The 25,622-nt window shown below is 43.6% G+C and overlaps 2 protein-coding genes and 1 long non-coding RNA gene across 4 annotated transcripts in view; all 3 read left to right on the plus strand.

The window, feature by feature from the left end:
• The window catches only part of adcy8 (adenylate cyclase 8 (brain)), a 90,095-nt gene extending 86,687 nt beyond the window's left edge, over positions 1 to 3,408 (plus strand). For both annotated transcript variants that reach the window (XM_047589788.1, XM_047589789.1), the window contains one exon: positions 481 to 3,408. In XM_047589788.1, coding sequence (XP_047445744.1) covers positions 481 to 980 — 500 coding nt within the window. In that variant the 3' untranslated portion in view covers positions 981 to 3,408. The remainder of the gene's footprint in view (positions 1 to 480) is intronic.
• A 2,775-nt stretch (positions 3,409 to 6,183) lies between these two features.
• On the plus strand, positions 6,184 to 8,160 carry LOC125011068. The gene is made up of 2 exons (XR_007113120.1): positions 6,184 to 6,760; positions 7,495 to 8,160. It is a non-coding gene; the product is annotated as an uncharacterized LOC125011068 (long non-coding RNA).
• A 4,320-nt stretch (positions 8,161 to 12,480) lies between these two features.
• Positions 12,481 to 16,090, plus strand: LOC125010945 (tripartite motif-containing protein 16-like). The gene has a single exon (XM_047589908.1). It carries the CDS (start codon positions 12,693 to 12,695, stop codon positions 14,349 to 14,351), a length of 1,659 nt encoding a protein of 552 aa, XP_047445864.1. The 5' UTR covers positions 12,481 to 12,692; the 3' UTR covers positions 14,352 to 16,090.
• The last annotated feature ends 9,532 nt before the right edge of the window (positions 16,091 to 25,622 follow it).

Genomic DNA, 25,622 nt, shown 5'->3' on the forward strand with positions numbered 1-25,622 from the left:
TCGCTATTATTTATTTGTGTCAGCTAAAGACAACAATATTAAGGTTGGAGGATCAGCTTGGAGGCTGAAGGGTCACAGATTTGCCTCCACAATTTGCTTCTGGGTGGAAAAAAAAAGACTTTGACTTTGGTGTAAAACCAGTTGCAGAGAGTTGAAAAAGTTGGTTGGGCAGGTTTATGTTGTAGAGGAAATGCTTTTTTTTTAAACTTAGTTATTTTTTTAAATCAAGTAATCAGTAAAGTAACAAAGTTAAAAGCAGATGGATTACATTCTCAAGGTAACTGGCAGCGCTGCACAGCACACCAACTAGCTACTGTCGCTAGGCTAACAGCAGCTAAAGCTCGATTTATGCACCTCCCCAGAAATGCAAGTATGAGAATAACAAGAATAACAAGAATCCAAACCTTCTGGGGTTTGGATCTCTACAAGCGAGGAAGCACAAACATCACAACAGCTGATCCCCTTGTGTGTCTGTGGCAGGTATGGCTCACGGCTCAGTGGTGGCAGGCGTGATCGGAGCCAAGAAGCCGCAGTACGACATCTGGGGGAAGACGGTGAACCTGGCGAGCCGCATGGACAGCACCGGCGTGAGCGGCAAGATCCAGGTGCCCGAGGACACCTACCTGATCCTGAAGGAGCGCGGCTTCGCCTTCGAGTACCGCGGCGAGATCTACGTGAAGGGCATCAGCGAGCAGGAGGGCAAGATCCGAACGCACTTCCTGCTGGGCCGGGTGCAGCCCAACCCGCTCATCATGCAGCCGCGCAAGATCACGGGCCAGTACTCGCTGGCCGCCGTGGTGCTCGGCCTGGTGCAGTCGCTCAACCGGCAGAAGCAAAAGCAGATCCTCAACGAGAACAACAACTCGGGCATCATGAAGGGCCACCACCACTACAACAGGAGGACGTTGTTAGCGCCCGGCGGCTCCGAGGTGGGAGGGGGCCATCACGCTGAAGCAGCTGATAAGACTGAGCTGTCCTGAAGAGGCTCAAACAGTCCCAGTGGTTGAGTTAAACCTCCGCCGGTGAAGCCAGACGTTCTCCAGCTAAACTTCTGCAGGAGTTTAGCAAATTCTTCCCGGAAGCGCGGGCTTGGTTCGGTCACTCAAATGTCTCATATCTGTGTTTCTGTCGGCAGGTTTCATGTCTCGTGAGAAAACGAGCGGTCAGAGAGAAGTTTGTAGGCAGGTTTAGCAGCGAGAGGGTTCGTCTTCCTCCACTTGAGCTGGGATACGTGGGTAATGTGGACAATGTTTTTTATGGACGTGAAGGTGATGGAGCTGAGAGACGTTTCTCTGCAGCACTCTGACGTGTTCTTGCATCCTTTGTTTTGCAACTTGTGTAACTGAACGGACGGGAGATGATTTAGTTGCGGTTACCAGCTTTTTAATAACAGCTGATCGGTGTCTGTGAAGGTTCTCAGCCGTCCAGGTCGTGGTCGACCCAATGAGCCGAAACGAGAGCAGCTGGACTCGGAGGGTTTCTTCACCATGTTTCATCCTCGTAGCTTCTTTCCCACCAGTCTTTTAAACATGAAGACATCAATGAAACGTCTTCAATAAACTCGACGAGTCCAGTTGTTTCTGTTTCAGAAAACACTCAGACTACAGGAGTTTTTCAAAGTCAGGTTAAATTTCAGATCTTCTTCTTCTCTCTAAACTCTCACTGCTGGATAGATTTAAAGCAGTGGTTCTCAACCCTTTTTAGGGTCCTGGACCCTGTGCACAGTTTTGATCTACCCTGAGGATCCCCATGACCCTGCTCTGGAGGGTGTGGGGGTTCTGTGTCTAACTTATCATCTTCTTCGTTTGTTTGTAGCATTAGCTTAATTTCAAGTGCTAACCTGAACATGCACGTTAACACGTTCCTGCAGATGTTTTGCAATAAGAGCATTATTAAGATGTGAATGGTACGAGCCTTATAATTTGAAACGGATGCAGATTGTGATAAGTTATTAACAGCATCATGCAGGAACTTTGAACAGTGCAACAGGGAGTGAGATGTCTTAATAACTGTAATTAGAGAAAAAAAAGTCCCGTTTCACTCTGTGGTTCACGTAGATAAAGGTCTTAGTCACATTTGAGTAAAATAATCCTATTTCTATTCATGTCAATTACACCACGGATGAGTCGGATGTAAACCAAATCTACTGATCTATACTCCGGTCCAGTAGGTGGCAGCGTGTCAAACAAACAGAAAGAGGAAGAAGGAGAATTTATAGGAAAAGAACTTTGTAGAGACAAAAAATGAAAGCACAAGATTACATGAGTGCTCTTTCTTTGTTCGGGGCCGGAGCTGTCGACGGTAGCATGTTAGCTAGTCATCTGGTTTAGCATCTGGTTTAGCTCGGTCCATCAAACCTCGGCCCAGAGCTGAGTCTGGACTACGTTTCAGGGCCCAGAACTCCTGTAGTCTGAGTTTATCTTATCCCACCTACAATCTGCACAGCCGCCCATGCACTGATGAGCCAAAACATTATGACCACCTGCCCAAAACTCAGACCAGGACCACGTCGCTGTAAGTTCAGAGTTTCTCAGGTCTGTTCCACCGCTGGTTCCGCCCTCATCCAACACAGGGGCGTCTGCAGGAGGTCGTAAGGCTTCGGCTCGTCTGCCTTCTGTACGTTTCATAATGTGCAACACAGAGAATCATGTTCAAGCCTCAAAAAGAAAACAAGAAAAAATCAAGAAAACTATGAAGCAATGTTTAATGGTGTGGTTCCTGTTCTGTTTGCTCTCAGATGAGTGTGTCCCCCCCAAAAGCCGAGGAAGAAGACTGAAGATATATATATATATATATATATGCTTTCCAATGTCAATTTTGTAAATGTTTTAGGAGGCAGGAAGAAGCGCTCACTCGGCTCGTTCGACCTCCAGGAAACACACAGTGCATTTACAGCGAATGTAAACAGAAGTTTACCAGAGAACTCCAGAGAACATCTTTGAGCTGGAAACCAGGACAGAGAAATGTCTGAGGAGGAGCTGATCTTTCAACACCATGAATGTCGTGTATGAATGAATGAAGTCACCACTTCTTTTCCAGGGTAAAACCCCCTCTGGCTCCTCCCGCTGTGGTTTAACTCAACCAGTGGGATCATTTCTGCCTCCTGAACGTCTCTTTGCTTTGGATGAATGTTTGTTGAACTAGGAGGTGATGGTGAGGGAGGGAGGGAGGGAGTTAGGGGAGGGGGGAGGGAGGGAGGGAGGGAGGGATCTGGACGGGGCCACTGCGTTCTGTTTTCATCCTCCCTCATCCCGTCGCTGTCCGATCCCCTCAGACTGTCTGACCCGTCCTCGCCCAAAACCCTGGAACCCCGTCCCGCTCTGACCCTCGCCCGGTGTCGATGTTTCTTTTTTGTATTTCTTTTATATATGAGAACACAATAAAAAGGGGTCTAATTTTTTATACAAAGCCGCGTCTCTGCTTCCGTTTGTTCGTTCATTACATTCGTCAAACCATCAGCGTTAAATTCAGGAGGAAACGTTTGAGGTTCTAAAGATCTCGGACACAGATCACATCGACTGTTATCTTCCTCCGCAGTAAAGAACGACAGGCAGCATGTTCCTCTCTTACAAACCTGAACACTTTCCAGAGCAGGATGTTAATTAAGGAGCAGTTTTGAAGGCCACTGGTCTCGTCTATGGTCATCTCCATCTTTGCCTGACTCCACTTTAGCTAACTCAGAAATAGACTCTATCCCCTAAACCCAACCACTGACCCTGAGCCCTAAACCTAATCAGATGGTGGGGGTGACCCTGAATGGGGTCTATGGACTTCAGCCTCTAGTGGACATTAGAGGACATGCAGATTTAGGATGGCTTCAGTTTTAAGTCCCAAATGTTGATGAATATTAATCCGCCACAGAAAATAGTCCCTACCTATTTATTCCCACTAATGTTTGATTTATTAACATAAATGAATAAATATGACGTCAGTAAGTCACGGTGCAGTCTCATGTATTTTATGATAATGCAGACAGGTTTGTTTCTGCTCCAGAGGAAGAACTCTGTCCTCTTCTTCTTCTTCTTCTTCTTCTTCTTCTTCATTATCCTGAAAAGAGTTTTGATGAATCACGTCGCTCAAAATGAATCCAGACCGTCTGGACTCGCCACCAGTTTAACACAAATATGACATCTCTGTTTGTTAGAGAGGAGCTCGGGTGGTTTGCCTCCTAAATCTGGTCCCAAATGCTGCTTGTAACATATTTCAGAGTTACTCAAAAATAAAAGCGGTGGCACCTGGAGTCTTAGTGAGCCGATAGAGAAGCTTAGTAAAAAAAAAACCAAAAAAATTCTGTTTCTCTTCATGCATGCAGGGGGAGGTAGAACAGAGATGCCGGATGGAAAATGGCAAATTAATCGCATTTTGAGGAAAAAGACTGCACAATTCCTAGTTACCACAGACCATATAGAATAGCTTATAATGTAGGTTCAACCAACAGCGTTTGTTTGCTAATTGCTGTGTATTCAGGGGTCAAATTATTGTATATTATGGTGTTTTTGGAATTTCTGATCGTACAGAGGGTGATATTATCATGCAAATACAATAATTATCGTTTATCTGGACAACGCTGAGGTGGAATCTTATCAGGTGTTTTTTTGCATGTTGTAGTTTGCAGGTGCATCCACTTGGTGGCAGCAGACAGCTGGTCAGGATCCTGAATTATTCCTTCCTCTGTGACGGTCCACCTCGTGTCTGAACTTCAGGACTGAGCTGAGAACCACTGAAAAGATTATTAAGACGGAAAATTACCACACCACCATAAAATCCATTATTGAGCTAGAATGGAAATATGTGTTTGTGTGCATTTATGGTTCATGCATTTCATGTTAGCGTCTGTAAACCGTGCTGCTGCAAATGCTGCACGTTTCCCCACTGGTTTCTGTTCGTATCAAACCTTATTTCATTCCTCTGGAGCATCGGGGCCAGAGATGGTGTCCTCAGAGAACCAAGGTTACATTCACAACCACCCTTTTTAAACTAGTTGCAGAAACATTGACACAGAAATATCAGGTACTCAGGAAATGATAAAAACAAACTGCTGCTGATTAGCTTTTTATTTGCATTTATTTAAATGAATCTTCAGCGTTGCAGCTTTAATTTACCCTTTGCAAATATTTACAATCAGCTGCCTTCAGATTCAGCAGAGCAGCATGAATGTGAATCTATTATTTAGAGTATTTGAACAACAGTGTGTGACTCATGGATGTGAATGCTACGTCGCTAAAGCTACTCCTATTATCTGCACACCCACAGAAGGCCGCGGGCAAACAGGTGGATTAAACAAGCCACAGCACACGGACCGATTTATTTCACCGTCGCTATAACGTAGCTTCAAATGCTCCCAGAGGGACAGAGACGTCACAAATGGAAAATAAATCACAGAATCGAGAGTGAACGAGTCGGGAGCATCTGGTCAAACACAAACACGTTCAGGAGAAATTGATTGTTGATCTCGCTTCCCTCCCCCGTATGGATTTTCAGTTAGACATGAAGGAGGAGGAGGAGGAGGAGGAGGAGGAAGCAACAGGGAAGAGGCAGAGATGTGGGGAATGGAGTTGCCATGGTGATGACGGCACATCGAGGACTCGGTGTGATGATACTGTAAGTGAAAGCGTGAGCGTGTTTGCTGGCAGATGAAGACAGGTCTGTGGTATCTCTGTGACGAAGAGGAGCTGAACGACAATAAAACAGCAGAATAAAACACTGATCTTCTTAAAGGCCCCGCACGCTCAAACAGGTGATCCATCCTGGCCAATCAGAGCTCAGCTCAGGGTGAAGATGAAACATCAGGAGACGGTGGAGGTGGGAACCAGTTTAGTCAGAAAAATACACTAATTGAAATCTGAGAGGATGGATTGTGGTGGAAAGTTGGTCTGGAGTCACTAACTGTTCTCCTGCAATCATCCTCCTGGTCAGTCAGATCCTTTGTTCTGGTCTTTCTGTGCATAATATTAATTTAATTTGTGTTTGCATCAGTTTTGATCTCAATAAATACACATTAGTTTTATACGACAGTAGTTTCATGCTCAGATGAGAGAGCCGGCGTTGTATCTTAAAGGCACCAGAACACAGTTGTTATCACAGTGGAGGTGTGATGCAAGAGGTGTGCGGATGAAGACGAGAAAATAATTACATCTGTTCACGCATACAGTATGTCTGGCTAATGGTCTTTCAGCATTTACTTGGGTTTTATAGAATAGAATAGAATAGAATAGAATAGAATAGAATAGAATAGAATAGAATAGAAAAACACTTTATTCATCCCCTAGGGGAAGACATCAGCATAACACATCAACATAATCAACAAAATCAACAAAATAAACGGTGCAAAAGGAAAGAGAAGACTGGAAATAGACTCATGTGTAAATACATTCAAGGGCGAGGGGCGGGGCTTGTAGCTTGCATGTGACTTCACGCTAGTCTCTAATTGGTCACTTAAAGAGTCGGCCCTGGCCAATCAGCATCTCTTTCTTCGTCCAATCTGATTGATTAGTGATACCTGTCAATCAAAGTCATACCGTGCTTCGCCTTGATGCGCATGCGCAACCGCAACTGACCGCTTCCGTCAGTTGCGGACATTTGACGAGTGATTCTCTGGATGTAAAAAAAAAAAAAAAAAAGGCGGATTAAGGAGTTTGGACCGAACCAACAAAACTTAAACATCAGGCAAGTGACCGTGAACGGAGTTCACCCGCTTCTCCCGCTGCTGTTACCCGAACACAGCTGGCTAGGCTAGCTAGGCTAGCTAGCTGGATGTAAGGTCAGAAATGCTTTTCATTCCTTTCCCTGTTTGCTTTTTCTGCTGAAAGTCACTCAAGTTTTATGGACAACAACGGGGGACAGAGACCTCTCTGGATGGAGCTTTGAAAGAATGTCACTATTTTTAAGGGTACTCTAAAAACTGTACAAAATTAGCTCTTTGACTGTGTGTTGACTGTGGCAGGAGGTCCGGAGTCTCTCTGTTGGTATAGTATATTCTTCTTTATTCCATTTTTGTGTTTGTAGAATTTTCAATTTTTGTTATTTACAGAGCACACAAGTAACTACAGATAGAGGGGAGGACTGTGGGGTGGATGGATGGGTCAACAAAACAAATCAGTACAGTGAAAGAGAGGGACTCTCTTGTATTGCATTTGTATTGTTCTAACATGATATGAACATTTTGGAATGATTTTATGACAAACCAGGATCTTTCTGACTTGGAAGCCAGAACAAGTTCACAAACATTTTGTGGAAAGCTGGAGGACTGATCATGGTGATGTGGACAGAACAGTGACAATGGTCGAATGGTCAAATTGTCCCTTATTCACAAACAAGAACAAACCTAATTATTTATTTCATGTTTTTGAAACAGAATAATCTGAAAGTAATATTCCCTCTTCCTTAACTCCGCTTTGGTCATCACCATCTCCCTTGTCTGTGAAATGATCCACCTTTTCTGCAACTTTTACATTTAAGATCCAGACTTTTTTTTTTTTACTTTGTTCACATCAGCACTGACTACATTACCGTTTCCATGGAGACTGAATGATGATGAAGACATCATTGTTAATCAGAGAAGATTATTGATGAAGAGGAGCATCACATCTACTGGGAGTAAAACAGAAGAAGAAAGGGGAGAAGGAGGTGAAGATTGAGGAAGAGGAGGAGGAAGACGAAGGAGACGAGGAAGATGAAGAAGACAGAGAGAAAGAAAGGTGGGAGAAGAAGGAGGATTTCTCTCTATCTTTACTATATCTTGAAACTGTCACTGTATGGGAACAATTGCAAAGAAACAATTCACCTGAAGGATCAATAAAATCTTCTGATTGTGGAAAAAACAGAATGCAAACAAATATGTGATTAGATGGCCAATGTATGTGTTTACAATAGACAGTGGAAGGAGAGACAAAGGGGAAAGTCACAGAGAAATGAAGAAAGTAAAAAAAAAAATGGCCTCAAGTCTAATCCAGAAAGATGATTTATTTTATTAGACCTCAGTGATTCTAAATCCTCACTTCAGATTTTCCTGTGAAGGACACTGAAGTTGAAATGTTTTGACAAGATCTGAACATCATGAATTTATGATGGTGCCACTCTCAGGACAAACTTTGTCAAATTTTTTGAAATTCTCCAACTCAAGTGGTTGACATGTGTAAAGTAAAATATTGTTTCACCGACGTGAATGCGCTGCATTTTCTCCTCAGACAGTCCGATTATTAGCCCACAGCTTGAGAGTCCGTGCTCTGGATCAAGCCATTTATTCTCAGTTAAATAAAACCCTCTGTTCAGGCACCATCGCCAGAAAATGATCATGAAATGGACATGAAAGCCGAGGAAGGACGCGACAGTCGAGTTTAGATCAGACTCTTGAGTCAAACTGACTGAATGTGAATTAGACGTCACATTCACCATGGCAACCGCCTCCTTCCTGCCAGTGATGCTCCTCTGTTGACCACAAAGAGTCGGCCGCCATCTGGACCAGCAGGCCGCGGGTGGAAGAGCTAAACGCACACACATATACACACACACCAACTCGTGTTTCTATCTTTGTGAGGACATAATGCATTGTTTAGCCCTCTACCCTTCAACCTAAACCCTGTTAAAACAGGTTTTAACAGGTTTCATTGTTGTGGTGTTTCTGCAAAAATGGCCCCTACAATGTTTCTGTTTCATGGAAAATAAGACCACACACACACAGTGTACAGCAAGACACACACATATGAGCACACCAGCTCATGTTCATATTCTATGACATTCCATTGACATAATGCATTTTCTAGTCCCTTACTGTAACCCTCATCAACTGTAGCTGTTACCCCCAACCCAATGCACAAGTTAAATATGCACAAAAAAGTCAACATGGCCCTTAAAAAAAAAACAAGGACGACTCTTCTAACCATTTAAGCTCCTAAACTATTTCAGGCTAAAATGAGGCTAATTGTGTGGATATTGGAAAACACAATAGAGCAGTTACAAACAGATGCAGCTGAACATTCCTGAGGTGTAGCTGAACACCACCACCATGTTGATTTTTTTGACTTTTTGGCTGATTCTCAATTAGTTTTAATACAGGTACTTCATGAGTCAGCTCAGGATGGTCTTCAGCTCACCATGGCCCATTTGGACTTAATGTTCCATTACGCCACTGTTGCGAGTTGCGGTCGCAAGGTCACTCGTGCTGGCTGTGGCTGAGGAGAGTCATCAGACTGAGGAAGGAGGCCAACAGGGCATTGCTGGTCTGTGGGTCTCCGGAAGCAGCTGACCAGTACCGGATGGCTAGGTGGCCCTCGGCCAGGGCATTTGCTGAGGAAAATACTCAGGATCTGGCAAACTCTCTGGCACCTCAGGGGTGGCAGGCAGTAACTAGCTCACACTGTTTTTGTTCAGGATGTCAACTGGGGCTATTGTTTAGGGAGCTCCTCAATCCCACCTCCACATATTACAGGGGAAACAGAGCCAGAGGGCCTGGGATTGGACTGTCCAATCTACTGAAACATAGTGAAACAATTTGCGGCAGAGCTTCAGGAGAGGATGAGATCCACCCTGGGTATCTTCAGGTTCTGGATGTTGTAGGGCAGTCCTGGCTGATATGCCTCTGCAACGGGCAGACCCCATATTTAAGAAAAGGGACCAGAGGGTGTGCCTCCACTGCAAAGTCGTTGGAAAGTGTTGGAAAAGAGGGTCCAATAGATAGTTGAACCTCAGATTGAGGAGGAACAATACATTTTTTGTCCCGGACGTGAAACCATGGACCAACTCTTTACCTTCGCTAGGGTGCTGGAGGAAGTTTGTCCAACCAGTCCACATGTGTTTTATAAATTTGGAGAAGGCTTATGACAGTGTCCCCAGAGGCATTCTGCGGGTGGTGCACTGGGGGTATGGGGTGATGGTCCCTTACTAAGATCCATTCAGTCCCTGTACAGAAGGAGTGCAAGTTTGCTCCGTGTAGCCGGACTCGTTCCCCGTGAGGGTTGGACTCCGGACTCCGGATATCCGGGTTGGACCACATCGAGAGGAGTCACTTGAGGTGGTTCGGGCATCGGGGCCAACCCAGAACACGATGGAGGGATCATATCTCCCATCTGGTCTCGGATCGCCTGGGGATTTATCTGGAGGAGCTGGTGGAAGCGGTTGGTGAGAGGGCGGTCTGGACTTCCCTGCTGAAGCTGCTGCCCCTGACCCAAGCCTGAATAAGTTCAAGAAGACGGGCCGATGGATGGACATCATGAGAGATCACCTCTCACAACAGTCTGGTTCTCAAGAGTAGAATAGAGTTTATTCAGCATAACAAGTTATACAGCAATAAACACAGTTTTGCTGACTGATTTTAACACCATCATATCCACACTCATCACACATCATTTCTTTCTTTTTCCTTCTTGTATTCACTTTTTTCAATCCACTTATTGTTATAATTCTGTAAATAATTTGCATATAGTAGGTTGTGTTTTTCCTGTTTTATTTATATATATAGTAGCATGTATGATGTTGAGTGCCTGTACATCGCAAACTGTGAACTTTCCCAGTTTGGGATTATTGGGACTATTTATCTATCTATCCACCACTCAACTTGATCCCCTCTCGACCACCCTGGTCAAGTATTGTCTCTCCTCTGTGATTCCCTTCATATCTGCCATCATTTACGCATCACTCAACACTGGAATTGTTTCGTCATCCCTAAAAACTTCTGCCAGCGCCCCAGTCATAAAAAATCCCTGGTTCTGATCCTAACAATTACAATAGGCTCCACCACATCTCCCAACTTACCTTTCACATCCAAAATCCTTGAAAAAGTAGCCACCACTTGATTACATACACACCTGTCTACAACCCTTTCCATTCTGGTTTCTGCCTCTGCCACAGCACCGAAATTGCCCTCATAAAAATTACCAACAATCTCCCTATTACAGCTACCTCCGGTTCACTCTCCATCCTCATCCTCCTTTACTTTGGTGCAGCCTTTGACACCATCTCCCAACCCATCCTCCTCAATAGACTTGCCTCTGTCGACAACACTCATGACGCCCTTCATTGGTTCCACTCCTATCTCTCAAACCGCACCTAGTTCATCCAGCTCGAATCCTTCAAATCCAACCCCTCCCCAGCCATTACCTTGTGTCCCCCAGGGCTCTGTTCCGGGGCCCCTTCTCTTTGTCATTTATATCCTTCCCCTTTCAATTATTTTTCGTAAATTTAACAATCACTGCCACTCCTACACCGATGACACCCAGCTCTACCTCTCTAGTAAACCTAACTCGTCACTTCCAACCACTTCCCTTACTGCCTGCTCCTCAGAAATCAAATCCTGGTTCACGTACAACTTCCTGAAATTAAACAGCGATAAAACGTAAAGTCTTGTAATTGGTGCCTCATCTGCACTTTCCAAAGTTGACCGTTTCTCTGTTCTCATTGATAGCTCCTCAGTCTCCCCCTCCCCTGAGGTTAGGAGTCTAGGTGTCATCCTTGACTGTATACTTCCATTCAAATCCCACATCAATAACACCACTCAAATTGCCTTCTTCCAGCTCCGAAATATCAACTCATCCCTTCTTCTCCATTAACACTGCCTCCATTCTTGCCTTGATCACTCCAAATCTCTCCTCTTTGGCCTCCCTCAATAAACTCCAACTGGTCCAAAGCTCTGCAGCACGAATCATCACCAAACCCCCTCTTCCCACCATGTCACCTCTATCTTACAGCAACTTCCCTTTCTTTCGGTCATGCAAAGAGTTCAATTAAAAATTCTTCTATACACCTTCAAAGCTATGTGCAACCTCACCCCTCCATACCTGTCTGACCTCCACCACATCGCCACTCCAGCACGCTCCCTCAGATCCCTCTCCTCCGTCCACCTCACTGTGCCCCCTGTTCCCCACAGTACCAGAGCTTTCAGCCACTCTGCTCCCAAGATCTGGAACTCTTTAACACCTGACATCCGTAATATTGACCAGACATCTCTTTATAATCACTTGCTCACTCCACCAACCTTAACTCAACACAGCCCTACGTCTCCCTTATTCATTTCCAATGTTTTATTGATGCTGTTTTATTAAATGCTGTACAATTTCTGTTTGTTGATGCTTGAATGTCGCTTATTGTATGTCATTTGCATGTTTGAATGCTTGTGTCCATTGATGTTTTTATATATTGATGTATTCATCTGTTCTTTTCTGTAAAGTGTCCTTGGGTGACGTGAAAGGCACTTCCTAAATAAAATGTGTTACTATTATTATTATTATTATTAAGACACACAGCAATCTGTAATGTGACTTCTTGACTGAATCATGTGATACCGTGAGACGACAGTGGAAACATTTGTTTACCAGGGACTGCGTGGACTTTGTCTTAGCAGTGGTTAATATTTAACTTATATGTCATAATGTCAGCAAACACTTAACAATCCACTTCTAATTTAGAAATATCTATTGTCATCCTGTCCCTGATTTGTAAAATATGCCTGATTCTGAGTCAAGCTCTCTTCTTGTAACTGGTGTAAATGGAAAGAAGGAAAATGTTTACAGCTAACTCTATTGATTTGTACTGTTGTCTGTAGGATGAATACAACTCGATTGTTTTATGTTTTAATAGTCAGATTCATTCAGGTCACTTCCGTGTATGAGAGTCTGTTGACGCCTCTCGCATTCCTCAAGAATACATTCTTAAACTGAAGTATCCACACAAACTGCCAGTCACTGGCGCTGAGAGCAGAGATGGCGCAGAAAAGGGTTGAACTGGATGAAGGAAGCTTTTCTTGTTTCATCTGTCTGGATCTACAAAAGGATCCAGTGACTATTCCCTGTGGACACAGCTTCTGCATGAGCTGTATTAAAAGACACTTTGATGTAGAGGACAAGAAGAAAATCTACAGCTGTCCTGACTGTGCACAACTCTTCAAAGCGAGGCCTGTCCTGGTACAAAGCACCATGTTAGCAGCTTTAGTGGGGCAGCTGAAGAAGACTGGACTCCAAGCTGCTGCTGCTAATCACTGCTATGCTGGACCTGAAGATGTGGCCTGTGATGTCTGTACTGGAAGAAAACTGAAAGCCTTCAAGTCCTGTTTAGTCTGTCTGGCATCTTACTGTGAGAAACATCTTCAGCCTCATTATGATGCAGCTCCTTTAAAGAAACACAAGCTGGTGGATCCCTCCAAGAAGCTCCAGGAGAACATCTGCTCTCGTCATGATGAGGTGATGAAGATTTTCTGTCGTACTGATCAGCAGAGTATCTGTTATCTCTGCTCTGTGGAGGAACATAAAGGCCACGACACAGTCTCAGCTGCAGCAGAAAGGACTGAGAGGCAGAGAGAGGTGGAGGTGAGACGACAAAACATCCAGCAGATGATCCAGGACAAAGAGAAAGATGTGAAGCTGCTTCAACAGGAGCTGAAGGCCATCGCTCACTCTGCTGATAAAACAGTGAAGGACAGTCAGGAGATCTTCACTGAGATGATCCGTCTCCTCCAGGAAAGAAGTTCTATTGCAGAGCTGGAGGTCAGATCCCAGCAGGAAACTGAAGAGAGTCGAGTCAAAGAGGTTCAGGAGAAGCTGGAGCAGGAGATCACTGAGCTGAAGAGGGAAGACGCTGAGCTGAAGCAGCTCTCAGACACAGAGGATCACAACCAGTTTCTACACAACCACCCCTCACTGTCACCACTGAGTCAATCTACATACTCAAACAGCATCAATATTCGTCCTCCGCGGATCTTTGAGGACATGAACGCAGCTGTGACAGAGCTCAGAAAGAAACTAGAGGACATTCTGAGAGAGACAACGACATACATGACGCTGACAGTGAAAGAAGTGGATGTTTTACTGCCACAACCGGGACCAAAGACCAGAGATGAATTCTTGAAGTATTCATGTATAATCACACTGGATCCAAACACAGTACACAGACGTCTGGTACTGTCTGAGAAGAACAGAAAAGTATCATCAGTAAAAAAAATACAGCCTTATCCTGATCATCCAGAAAGATTCACTGATTGTCGTCAGGTCCTGAGTACAGAGAGTCTGACTCAACGTTGTTACTGGGAGGTGGAGAGGAAAGGGATTGTTGGTGTAGCAGTTGCATATGAGAATGTCAGCAGAACAGGGAAAGAAAGTGAATTTGGACGTAATGACAAATCTTGGGCATTATATTGTACCGCAGATAATTCTACATTTGTGTACAACAACGTCCAAACTCTCTTCTCTAGTCCTCGTTCCTCCAGAGTAGGAGTGTACCTGGATCACGGAGGAGGTATTCTGTCCTTCTACAACGTCTCTAAAACCATGACTCTCCTCCACAGAGTCCAGACCACATTCACTCAGCCGCTCCATGCTGGACTTTATATTTGGGAATCAAAAGCTGAGTTCACTAAAGTGAAGTAGACAGAGGTAACTTCAGGACCAGAGAGTTAAATCCTGTGTTTGTCTTCATCAACTTGTTTTCTCTCCATGTTTGTTGCTGAGAGTTCATTGTTGTGGTGTTTCTGCTCAGAGATCAGGTGTCAGTCAAACATTGTGGCTTCTACCTTGACATGTTTCATAGTTGTTCTCTGGATGTTTCATCACTTCCTTTAGGTGGAGCTCTTTCCTGTGTCTGTTTAGCCATGGAGGATATCACTGCTCATGATGACTTTTATTTCCATGACAATCTTAACTATCTAATCTCAGGGCTCTAAATGTCTCCGAGAAGTTTACATGTCCAAAATTTTGGACATGTCTTTTCATTCAATTCAATGAGAAGGTTTGTCCAAACTTTTGACTGGTAGTGTATTTGTGTTATTGTTGTTTCTCTTCTACTTCATAGCAGAGAAATCAGCAGACCTTCCTTCATGTTCCTTTATCTCTGATATGTTGTTGCTCACTCTGTTAACGTACAGTATATTCACATTTATTCATTTGCAGTAGCTGCGGTAAATTTTTGGCTCATTTACAATAACTCTGTTGACACACTTTTATGATTCACTAAGGGGCATTGATAAGATTTTACTTACATGGATGCCGTTATCGATCCGATTCTTTATCAATTCCCTTATCAGTTTCTGTGATTTTTAGTTTTAGAAAAAGTTGGCCACATTTACACGAATAGGATTTTAGTGCGAAAGTGCATAAGTCTTGCACGTTTTGGCCGACTATCATGACTGGAACCACCTTTTTGAACCCAGGTCCCGGGGTGAAAAAGACAAATGCGAGCCTGCCAGAATATCACAATCAGAAGACACTGACCTTTGTAAAAACGATTGATTGTGTGAAGTTAGTGGCCGGGATTCAGATGTTGCAAGTTGATTCAACTAAAGTTGCGGCTGTTGTTTGATCTTTTTCCTTTCACCTCCCGACTGACTTGCACATTTTTATTGTACACTACTCATGTTTATCATACCTGTCTGGTACAAGCTGTTGAAACAAGTTGTACATGTTTACTTGTGCAAATAACTTTCATAATTAATTTATAGTGTCATTTATATTAATTTGTCACAACAATCAGGGCTGATCAAATCATTTGGCCGGGACTTTATGTAGTGATAGAAGAGTAAAAGTCGTCATTTACTTTATCTGATTCTGCTTTTGCATGTGTTGTTAACCGCTCAGTGGTTTTGCAAAATGTCTATTTAGGACATAGCCAAAGTAACTGAATGCTGTTTGTGAACATGTTGGAGCTCATTCATGGTCTTGGTCTCTTTTGAAATTCAAGACTCTGAAGTCTCTATCACAAAATTCAGAAGTGGTAATTTTCTTATTTAAAAATAAGAAGTTGTTGGGTTTGCCTGAATTTTTTTGTTTTGAAAAAATGTGTTGGTTTAACCCTATAATGACTTTTATTAATGAAATCAGAAGAAAATGACATGCAGCTTTTACTCAGACACAACTTGTATGTGACGTTTTGACTGAATCATGTGTTGCCTTTTATTACTGTGAGAAGTAGTATAAATATAAAATAAAATCTGTTCACCACAGACTGAGAGGACTGACAGTTAATATGTAACTGGTCAAACTGGACAAACTGACTTCTTAAAACTGGTCCGAACTGTAAGAAGGAAAATGTTGAGAACTTCAGCTTTTAACTTCTTTGTAGTTTGTGCTGTTTTTATGTCTGTAGCGTTAATAAAACTTCATTGATTTGTGTATTAATCGTCAGATTTATTCAGGTTAGTCCTGTTCTGATAATAAGAGTCTGATGAGGCCTCTCGCTTCTTCCTCAGAAACACAATGTTCAACTATAAAGTCTTCAAAGGACACGAGCTGCCAGTCACTGACACTGAGATAATGTTGGACATTAGATTGTTCCAGTTCTGCATTTGTGTACAACAACTTCCAAACTCGTGTCTCATCTCCTCCTTCCTCCAGAGTAGGAGTGTACCTGGATCACAGAGCAGGTATTCTGTCCTTCTACAGAGACTCTCCTCCACAGAGTCCAGACCACATTCACTCAGCCGCTCTATGCTGGACAGAGTCCAGGTTTGCTTCATAAGTGCTGAGTTGGTTAAAATGAAGTAGACAGAGGTAACTTCAGGACCAGAGAGTTAAATCCTGTGTTTCTCTTCATCAACTTGTTTTCTCTCCATGTTTGTTGCTGAGAGTTCATTGTTGTGGTGTTTCTGCTCAGAGATCAGCTGTCAGTCAAACATCATGGCTGCTACCTTGACGTCAAAGCAAACAGCGCCCTCTGCCGGTGTTCTGATGAAGTTTGCTGCTACCGCTGCTCTTTCTGACAGGCGTGTAATGCTAACCCTAACCACAGAGTAGTATCTCTCAGTGGGTAGCAGAAAATGACAGAACACCGTTTTAAATGCTAAAGGGTTTTACTACTTTTACAGCTCAGTGGGGTTTTACAGTGGAAGTACTGGCCTGTCATTGTCCTTAACCAGCAGATTCAAAATCAATACATTAATAAATACATTGTGTATCTCACAGAATCAAGTTCTGTGCTTTAACTGATCCAGGAGTTGAGGGGTTAGGGATCCTGGTCATATTTATGTATTTTGTGGTTTAGGGTTAAGGAAATATCCAGATTTTGTCGTCTTTACTTATCGTAAACCAGGAGAGACTGTACGGCAAGATCAGATATTTTAGTCAACATAATTAACAGATATGTTCACTCAGTGTGTTCATACTTTAAATTGCGTTTCCTGTAGCAGTTTTGTCGCTTAGATACAGAGAATATCTTCGAGTGTGACTAGTCAGAGGGGTCTATTTTTAGAAACATGCAGCTTGTGCTAGTTATCCTGTGACTCGTGTACATGAAGCATGTGAAGCATTTTGTGAACTTTTCAGACAAGATATTCTGGAAATAATAATAAAAAGAAAATGTCAATTTGGATTCGTCCTAATGCTGATTTTTTTTAAAAAAATTTTATAATTTCATCGACTTACAAAGCAGGATTTTTAAAATCACATGGTCCTTCCACATTTATGTCACTTATTCATGGTGGGTGTCATTTCTGTTCAATGTCCGTCCACTACATGCTACTACTCCACACACACACACACACACACACACACACACACACACACACACACACACACACACACACCCCAGAGACCGAGCGCCCTACATTCAACCATCAAACCTACTGTTACATAAAACCACCACCGCCACACAAACCGGCTTGCTGCCTGTTGCTAGGCAACAAGCCCCCGAGCCCCATCATCTAGTCTCGTCGCTGGGCCACGGCTCTACCTGAAAGTACTCAAATGGGTCAATGAGGACAAAAGGAAGGAGATGCGCTGGAAAAAAAAAAAATACATATAATAAAAAACCACTGAATGTGTCCCTGGGTCTGTGCAGATCTGCATCAGAATAATGAGCAGAATGAGACTAGAGGGTGGAGTCTGGAGATGAGCTGCTGCCAGAAGAGTTGAGCCTGCACAATGAGACGGCAGGCGTCTTTCTACATGGTAGAATATTCCCTCATCTGCTCCGCTCATTCTCAATCTGATCCTGATTCTGGATTCGATGGTAATTGAACGTTGTGATCTTGTGATGTTGGGACTTGAGCATCGTCGCCATCACCTTGTTTCTGTGGGTGATATCGTGCTGGTTACACGTCCAAGTTAAGATCAGACATGAAGAGATGATCCTTTTATCTCATAATGGAACCAAAGCTACTTCCAAACTAGGGATCCGTCGAGGAGATTGTGAATAAGCTGCAGAGATGTTTTTTCTCTGGAAGAGTTTTGGATTTCAGTTTAATATCAATGAATTTACAGATATTTTACTTTCAAATGTTTTTCCTTAAACCGTTGCTGTCGTTGGTTCCAGATATTTATTGGTATTCCGCTGCTTTTGTGCAGCTCTTTTGTCAGTTTTCAGTCCTGAGTCTCTGATTTGAAGCGTCTGTCGTGTTTGGGATCAGTCTTGTAGGATTTCTAATGAAAATGGTTTGAAATAAAAAATAAATAAAATCCCAAAATGTATTCTTTTAACACCCAGCCATATGGTCAGGTCCCTATCGTTACGGTACAGAGGCCGTTCGTAGTTCTGGTTCAACCAGAATTCCACCTTGGTTTATTAAAAGCACATTTCAGACACATTGAATATAGATTTTCAAACTTTAGATTTCAGATTTCCTGCACCGGTTTCTTGTTTTACACAAGACTATTCAAACGTGGACATCGGAGAATCCTTCTGACGAGGAAACTGAACACTCGTTTCCGTTATAATTTACAGAGGAAGTGCAGGAGCATCTCATAAATTACAGTATCATGGAAAAGCTGATATATTTCAGTTTTTCATTGGCTTCAAGCCATGATCATCAAACCTAAATGAGCTCTGTTGTGTAATTAATCTATGTAATAAATGAGTTTTAAGACTGAATCACTGAAATAAAGTAACTTTTCAATGATATTCTAATTTATCAGAACAGTATGAGAGGTTACTGACAGGTCTATAAGGAGTCGACATGTATGGCAGTAAATATGAAATAAATAGAAAAAAATGTAAAATAGCGGATTCAGTACAATAATAAATAATGTGACACATGGATTAAATTAAAGAATGACTGTGACACATGAGGACATAGTGATATTACACACAAGAGAATATTGCAGTGTGTGTAAATCTTAAGTTATTGTAACCCCTTAAAGGTCAGTTTATTGAGAAGCACCTACGGTTTGAGCCCAAAGAGTAAAGGTGGCGTAGAGCTGAATCTAAGAAGACGACGCTGGTGGTGAAGAAGAAGAAGTACTTGTCGGGTGGATGACAGAGACCTCTGGTGAAGACTTTGTGGATGACCATGGAGAGGAGCTGAAGAAGGGGAAAAGTGACAGAATGACAGCGACTTTAACGTATGACTAGTCGACAGTCACCAAAAATGTTTAGTTGCTGTTATTGCTTCTAAAGGAGGTGACAGCAGAGACTGGAAACAAGGGTTCTCTGACTTATACAACTCAGATATGATGGAAGTGTCGGTCCGTGTTCAAATTCATGTATTTCAGGAGACATTTTATACAAAAATGTAGAAAATACTGACGGGCACAAAAGGAACCAAGGAAAATGAAGGTTTCAGCTTGACAGGAGCCGATTGGTTGGTTGGCATTTAAAGCAACGTTCATGCACGTACTGTACAGTGGTGAAACGGCATCACTCACAAAAATATAACAACACACATTTCATCAGTGCTAACACGCCCCCTCTTTTAACCCCTCCATGCCAATAGATCTCTGCTCTGCCTCTTAATTATTTACGAATCCCTCATCAATGTTTGATTCCACATTTTACCGTTCACTGTCCACGCTCGCCTCACGCTCATCATACACCCCCTATGACATGTATACAGTCCCAGTACGGCCCAGACCCAGGCTGTGATTAGGATTAGTAGCTACTGGAGAGGTCACATCACATTGGTTTGATACAACACATAGGAAGCACTTATAAATTTAATATCACTGGATTTCTAAATAGTTTTCATTCCTTTGGCGTATTTGATTTAATGTGATTGATCTGCTTGTACTTGCTGCTTCTACAGAGGAACGTTGAGTGTCTGACACACGATCCGTTCATTTCAGATTATTCTAGATTAAATTTCGCTCTTGGTTACGATCAGACGCCTCAGAGAGTCTGGAGTTAGAGCTGCATGCTGTGCATCCTGCAGACATGACGGCGCATGAAGAGAAACTTTGAGCTGTAAGAGCTTTACCTGAACCGACTTCCTGTCTCCTACTTTTCTCCCAACCTCACAAAAAAAAAAAACCAAAAAACAACAGCCTCGTTAATTTCATACCAGAAATAACTCCTACTTAAGACTCGGTGACAACAGTCCCGCCTCACATCATCCCGTGTTCGTAGCAGCCGACTTGAAAAGCGCTGGAAATAGTTCTGTCACCCGTCAGCCTCTAAAGCTCTGACGCGGGAGGCGAGTAGCACCCTCCGTCCCAGGAGAGACACTCGAGGGAGAATTTGTGAATCTAGGACAGTCGATGGCGCCCTGGTTGACTGACGCGGGCAATTGTGGTGCAATCTGTTGTAATCACTGAGCTCTGTAATTTAGGAGAGGGAGGGCCGGATGATCCAAAGGACAGGGACACTTCCTGGAAAGACAGAAAGGACTTAATCCAGCGAACGTTAGTGAGGACGAGTGAGACGAACCAAACCTTTGTCTGGTTGTCCCCTGGCCTGCTGTGTTTCTCATGTTCCAAAGGTTTCATTTTTATCGGTGTTTGGATTTTCCTGCCTCGTCCCTGCGTGTAGCCGTGGCCGTTCAAGGCTTAATTTTCTTGAAGCTTCGACACTTCCATGACACAACGCTCAATGGGGACATCTAGTGGACAATGAGCTGTGATGTCATGTATTGGTTCATGTTTGTATGGGATTTGCACGTTCCGACTACACTTCACAGTTGTCTGGTGTGAAGCTGATACAATAAAATGTTATTTTTTCTATGAATATATTTATTTCTGCACTCACCAGCGAGAAGGTCCAGGTTTGAGTCCAGCTCCAGCGTTTCCGGGTGGAGTTTGCATGTTCTCCTTGTGTCTGCGTGGGTTTTCTCTGGGTGCTCGTACGCTCGTTGGGCTGATTGGTGACTCTAAATTGACTCTGTGAGTGTGAATGGTTGTTTTGTCTCTGTGTTAGTCCTGAGACAGACTGGAGACATGTCCAGGGTGGACCCCGCCTCTCGCCCAATGACAGCTGGGACAGACTCCATCAACCCCCACGACCCTAGTGAGGATAAGAGGTAGTAGATGATGAGATATTTATTTCTTAAATGAAATAAAAAGAAGACAATGGTTTAAAAGATGGCGACTAGCGGTTGCTGAATTAATGTCAGGATTCGAACCCATACAAACTTTTTTACTAAAATGTTGATTTCATGATGCACCAGAGGTTCCAACCATAGCGTCTGTGGTCGTTTCTCCTGAGTCAGCTACCAGGCTCCACGAGTCTTCACCAACTCTCACCAATGGCACCAATGTTACAGGACTCACATCAGCTGTTTTTATGTATTTCCCAGTAATCGTGGTTTAGTAGAGTTATGTCAGTGTCTACCTGCAGAGAGCCGAGAAACCAGAACCAACCCAGAGACAGGGTTTCCATGACGAATGAAGCTCTAAAGTGGTTCGTGTGTTGCACATTTGGTTCCTATTGCTACAGAACCGTGTCACTGTGCACGTCATCTTAAAAAGATCATGAGCTGCTGATGTTCGTTCCCTTGTTCAGTAGCGTCAGGCCGAGGCTTCACAACGACGAGCTGCAGCCGTGAGCATGGAAGGATTAGATCCTCTCTCGGTGCAGACTCTTAAACTGACAACAAGTCTGAAAAGTACTTTTGCTCAGCTTCCATTGAAACTTTCTAACAGTTCAGCGTTAAAAGGAACCGGTTCTGCCTCTGATTCTGTCCAGCACCAATCAGACATCACTTAGCCCTGCATCGATTCACTCTGAAGATGAGCTACAGTAAAATGAAGCGCATCGATCCCCAGACGCAGGGCAAACGCTGTGAGTGAGAATTCAGTCAAACGTGAAAGGAGAAGAAACCAGGCTGTCAGGAAGCCAACGTCGATCTCCGCTAACGCACATTCCTTTCATTTAGTTTTACTTTTACCAACGAATCAACGCATTCTTAAACCCAATGACTCATACAACAACAAACACCAGTAGAACCTCCTCCTGTGGAACCAGAAGCTTCTAGTCTGGGTTCTGGAGGTTTAGGTCTTTGCTTTTTGATAAATCCTAAAGAAAGCAAAGAAACGAGAGAATGAGGAGGAGGAGAAAAAGGAGAAAGACAGTGAGAAAATGAAGGAGAAGATTTTTAAAATTTCTAGTCTTTCAAAGACTCGTGTCTGTAGCTGTCCACTGGTCAAATCTGTCCTCGTCTCCTGTGTCCTCATGGAAACCAAACAGTCACAGCATCAAGACGTTTGTCCTGGAACCTGTCCCTCCGAGACAGGTTCATGGACAGATCTGCCTCCACACCTGGAAGATTCAGCAGGTCTGGTTCCAGGTCTTTAAAGTGTGCGACTCCATCGTGGGGTTGATGCTGGAGAAAAAGCGTAGGAAGCGACAGCTCCATGTGGAACCATCCACTGGAGAACAGACGTCCTTTCCTTTACCTGAGGTTTGTTCCTCTGGTCGTCCTCTCTACCTGTAAACCTCCTGGGCAGTTGGACCAGATTCAGTCTTTTGTCTGATGTGTTGTTGAGAAGTGAAAAGCTCTTAGATCAGACTTTTACCTCCCTCAGACCCTTTGTGTGGTTTGTGAAAAGGTTTTAAAACTTGCAGCTGTGACAGAGACGTCACTGAGATGTTTCCTTCAGTGTCGCTGCAGCCAGAGATCAGCTGACTGGATACAGTCTGTTTAAAACCTCTGAGTCTGGCCTCCTCCTCCTCCTCCTCCTCCTCCTCCTCCTCCATCCACCCGTCTTATTTATCACACATTGCACATTCACATTCACACATCCCCTTTAGCACTGGATTCATCTGTTACACCTCACATGTGAACCTCACTCTCCACCTTCACCTCTCTCCTTTCACTCTCCTCTTCTAACAGAACGTTTCATATCTGTGGACGTCTCACTCCTCTCACACCAAGACCAAGAACAACCAGGAGGAAATGATGTATTGACTCATATCAAGTTATTAGACTCATTCTAATCCCAACGTTAACCTGGTTCTGTACGTTCTTTCATCCGTCCTGTAATTTATTCTTTTCTTTTTTTGTTCGAACTTTGCAGCAGCAGAAACTTCTCACCCGTTAATAAAACACAAGATTTATTCTTTTTTTTTTAAACTGTCTGTGGTTTCTCTCTGTTTCCTCTTACACTCCAAAATACTGCTGTTGTTGCTTAGCAACCATTACACCCATGAAAAACGTAATGGACAAAAGTGAGAAGATGCTGCGAAGTGTGTGTGTGTGTGTGTGTGTGTGTGTGCTTCCTGCCTGCAGACTGAAAATAACTACTTACTTGTACAATACTGACTTCATCACACGTGTCCACACAGTAGGAGACACATTCATTGTCGCCCTGCAGTAACATCGGAGACGTATCGCTCCTTGTCCTGCAAACTACATCTGAAAATAACGTCGTTACTAAAGTCAGACATTAAAACGCTGCTAAAGTCGAAGGTTGAAGAAGTTTATCTCTGGCTCTCCTGCCATGCAGTCGCCATTTTGAGGTGATGAAATGGAAACAGATCCTGAGGCTGATATTAATCCTCTTGGATAATGTGCTATAGAACGATGCGACTTGGAAACCGAACAGTGTCATGGTTCATGTCTGTCTCTATTTTGTGATCAGGTTTTATTTTGTCATGTTTCGTGTCTCCTTGTGGTTTGTCATGTCTGTTTGAGTCGTGTTTTGTGTTTCCTGTTTTATTTTGTTAAGCTCTGCTTGTCCTGTCTGTGTTTCCTCGCGTGTCCCTTGATTGTTCATTGGTTTCATCCCTGTTGATTGTCCTCATGCGTCTCAACTGTGTCTTGTCACCCCTCATGTGTATTTATAGCCCTGCCTTTCCTTCTGGTGTCGTTTTTGTTGCCTATTGATGTTAACTCGTCCACGTTCCTTATCTTTTTTTGCTCCATGTCTCTTTAGATTTTTTTGTGTTTTCCTGCTTGTCTGCAGCGCTTTCTGTTTGGTTTTGTTGTTTCCCTGGGTCTTCTCCTCATCACCTCCCTCATCCTGACACTAATAGTGGCAGAAGTGGTGAAAGTGGTGGTTTGGGGAGAAGGGCGTTGTTTGCCGGGAGGTGAACGCGTTGGAAGGGACGATGATTTCACTGAAATATGTCTGAGCAGAAACACGGCGACGCCCTGTTAGTAGCAGCCATGCTAAGCTAGCTGGAACCACACGATGATCATCTACTGTCCATTTACTCACAATTTACTACATCATGGTCATGTTTTGTGTGTTGCGTGTGCATGTGTGGCCAAACGTATTGTACCTAAGCACAGCTTGTCCAGCCTTATCGGGCCGGGGCAGAGTACTGGACTGAAACACGCTGCAGTTACACTCACACTAGTCATAGAATCTGGACTTTAGGGGTAAATGTGCTGGAGTGTTTCCTAAGGCTCCACAAACCCAGTATAACAGAATCAGCTCGTTGGGTCCCTGGTAGAAGAAAATCCAAAGAAACGAGAACTTTCATTCATGAATTCTGACCATTACTCAGACTAGAACCTTCATCTGGGTCAGAACTTTCTCCAGGACCCGGTTTAGACTGAGTCATTTGTCTCTTCTAATATTTATCCATCGCTATCACTGCTATCACAGACAGGTTAATTATTCTGCCATTTAGTGGAAGAGGATTTAATTGTCCTACCTGTCACTATACGTCTCTGGCATAGATCAACCAAGATGAATTATATGCAGTAAATAAATTATTTTCTGACCAATTTAGCGAAATTGGATCATTTCCTGTGGCACAGTGGTCGGTGAATCACCAACCCCATGACGCAATACGGCAAGATGGCGGCCATGTTTAGAAACCTTCTATACGTCGATATGTGTCGATACTGTTACTAGAGTCCGTCTATAAAATGTGATTTACTTGATTGTGGACTTCATTTTACCCTTTAAAGCCTCACGTGTTCAGCCTGAGGATGGATGGATGGATGGATGGATAGATGGATGGATGGATGGATGGATTGATTGATTGATTAGCTGTGGTCGTGTTAGCGACAGGAGACTCAGACCTGATGCTAAAGGAACTGAAACAGACGAGACTAGGATCCAGTGAGGACCCAGACTTGGATTGACGTGGTAGACACTGAGGCCCTGGGGAAGGACAAGCTGCGAGACTGGCTCAGGGTGAGGAGGGGGTGAGGAGGGGGTGAGGAGGGGGTGAGGAGGGGAGGGTGGTGTTGGGCCTGTCAGCGCTCAGCCTGCATCCAAGGAAGACTCTCACACACACACACACACTCACACACAGACACACACACACACACACACACACCTCTAACAGGATGTGACATGTCTGCCTCTGAACATCGCCCTTCTCCCAAAACAGTGACTTTCTCAGTGTTTGTGTTTGTGTTGTGTCTTTAGTGGCGACTCCCTGGGGACGGCGACACATAGTTGAATCCCTGAACCCCTGAACCCCTCCCCAGCTCCTGTTCCTCCAGTCTCCACCTGGCAGAACCTGATTTAAAAAGAAATAAATAAATGAACGGCCTGATTGGACTCATTTACGCTACAGCGTCTCCTCCACGGCCTCAGAGTCAG

Source organism: Mugil cephalus, chromosome 7 (assembly GCF_022458985.1).
Source record: "Mugil cephalus isolate CIBA_MC_2020 chromosome 7, CIBA_Mcephalus_1.1, whole genome shotgun sequence".
Lineage (NCBI taxonomy): Eukaryota > Metazoa > Chordata > Actinopteri > Mugiliformes > Mugilidae > Mugil > Mugil cephalus.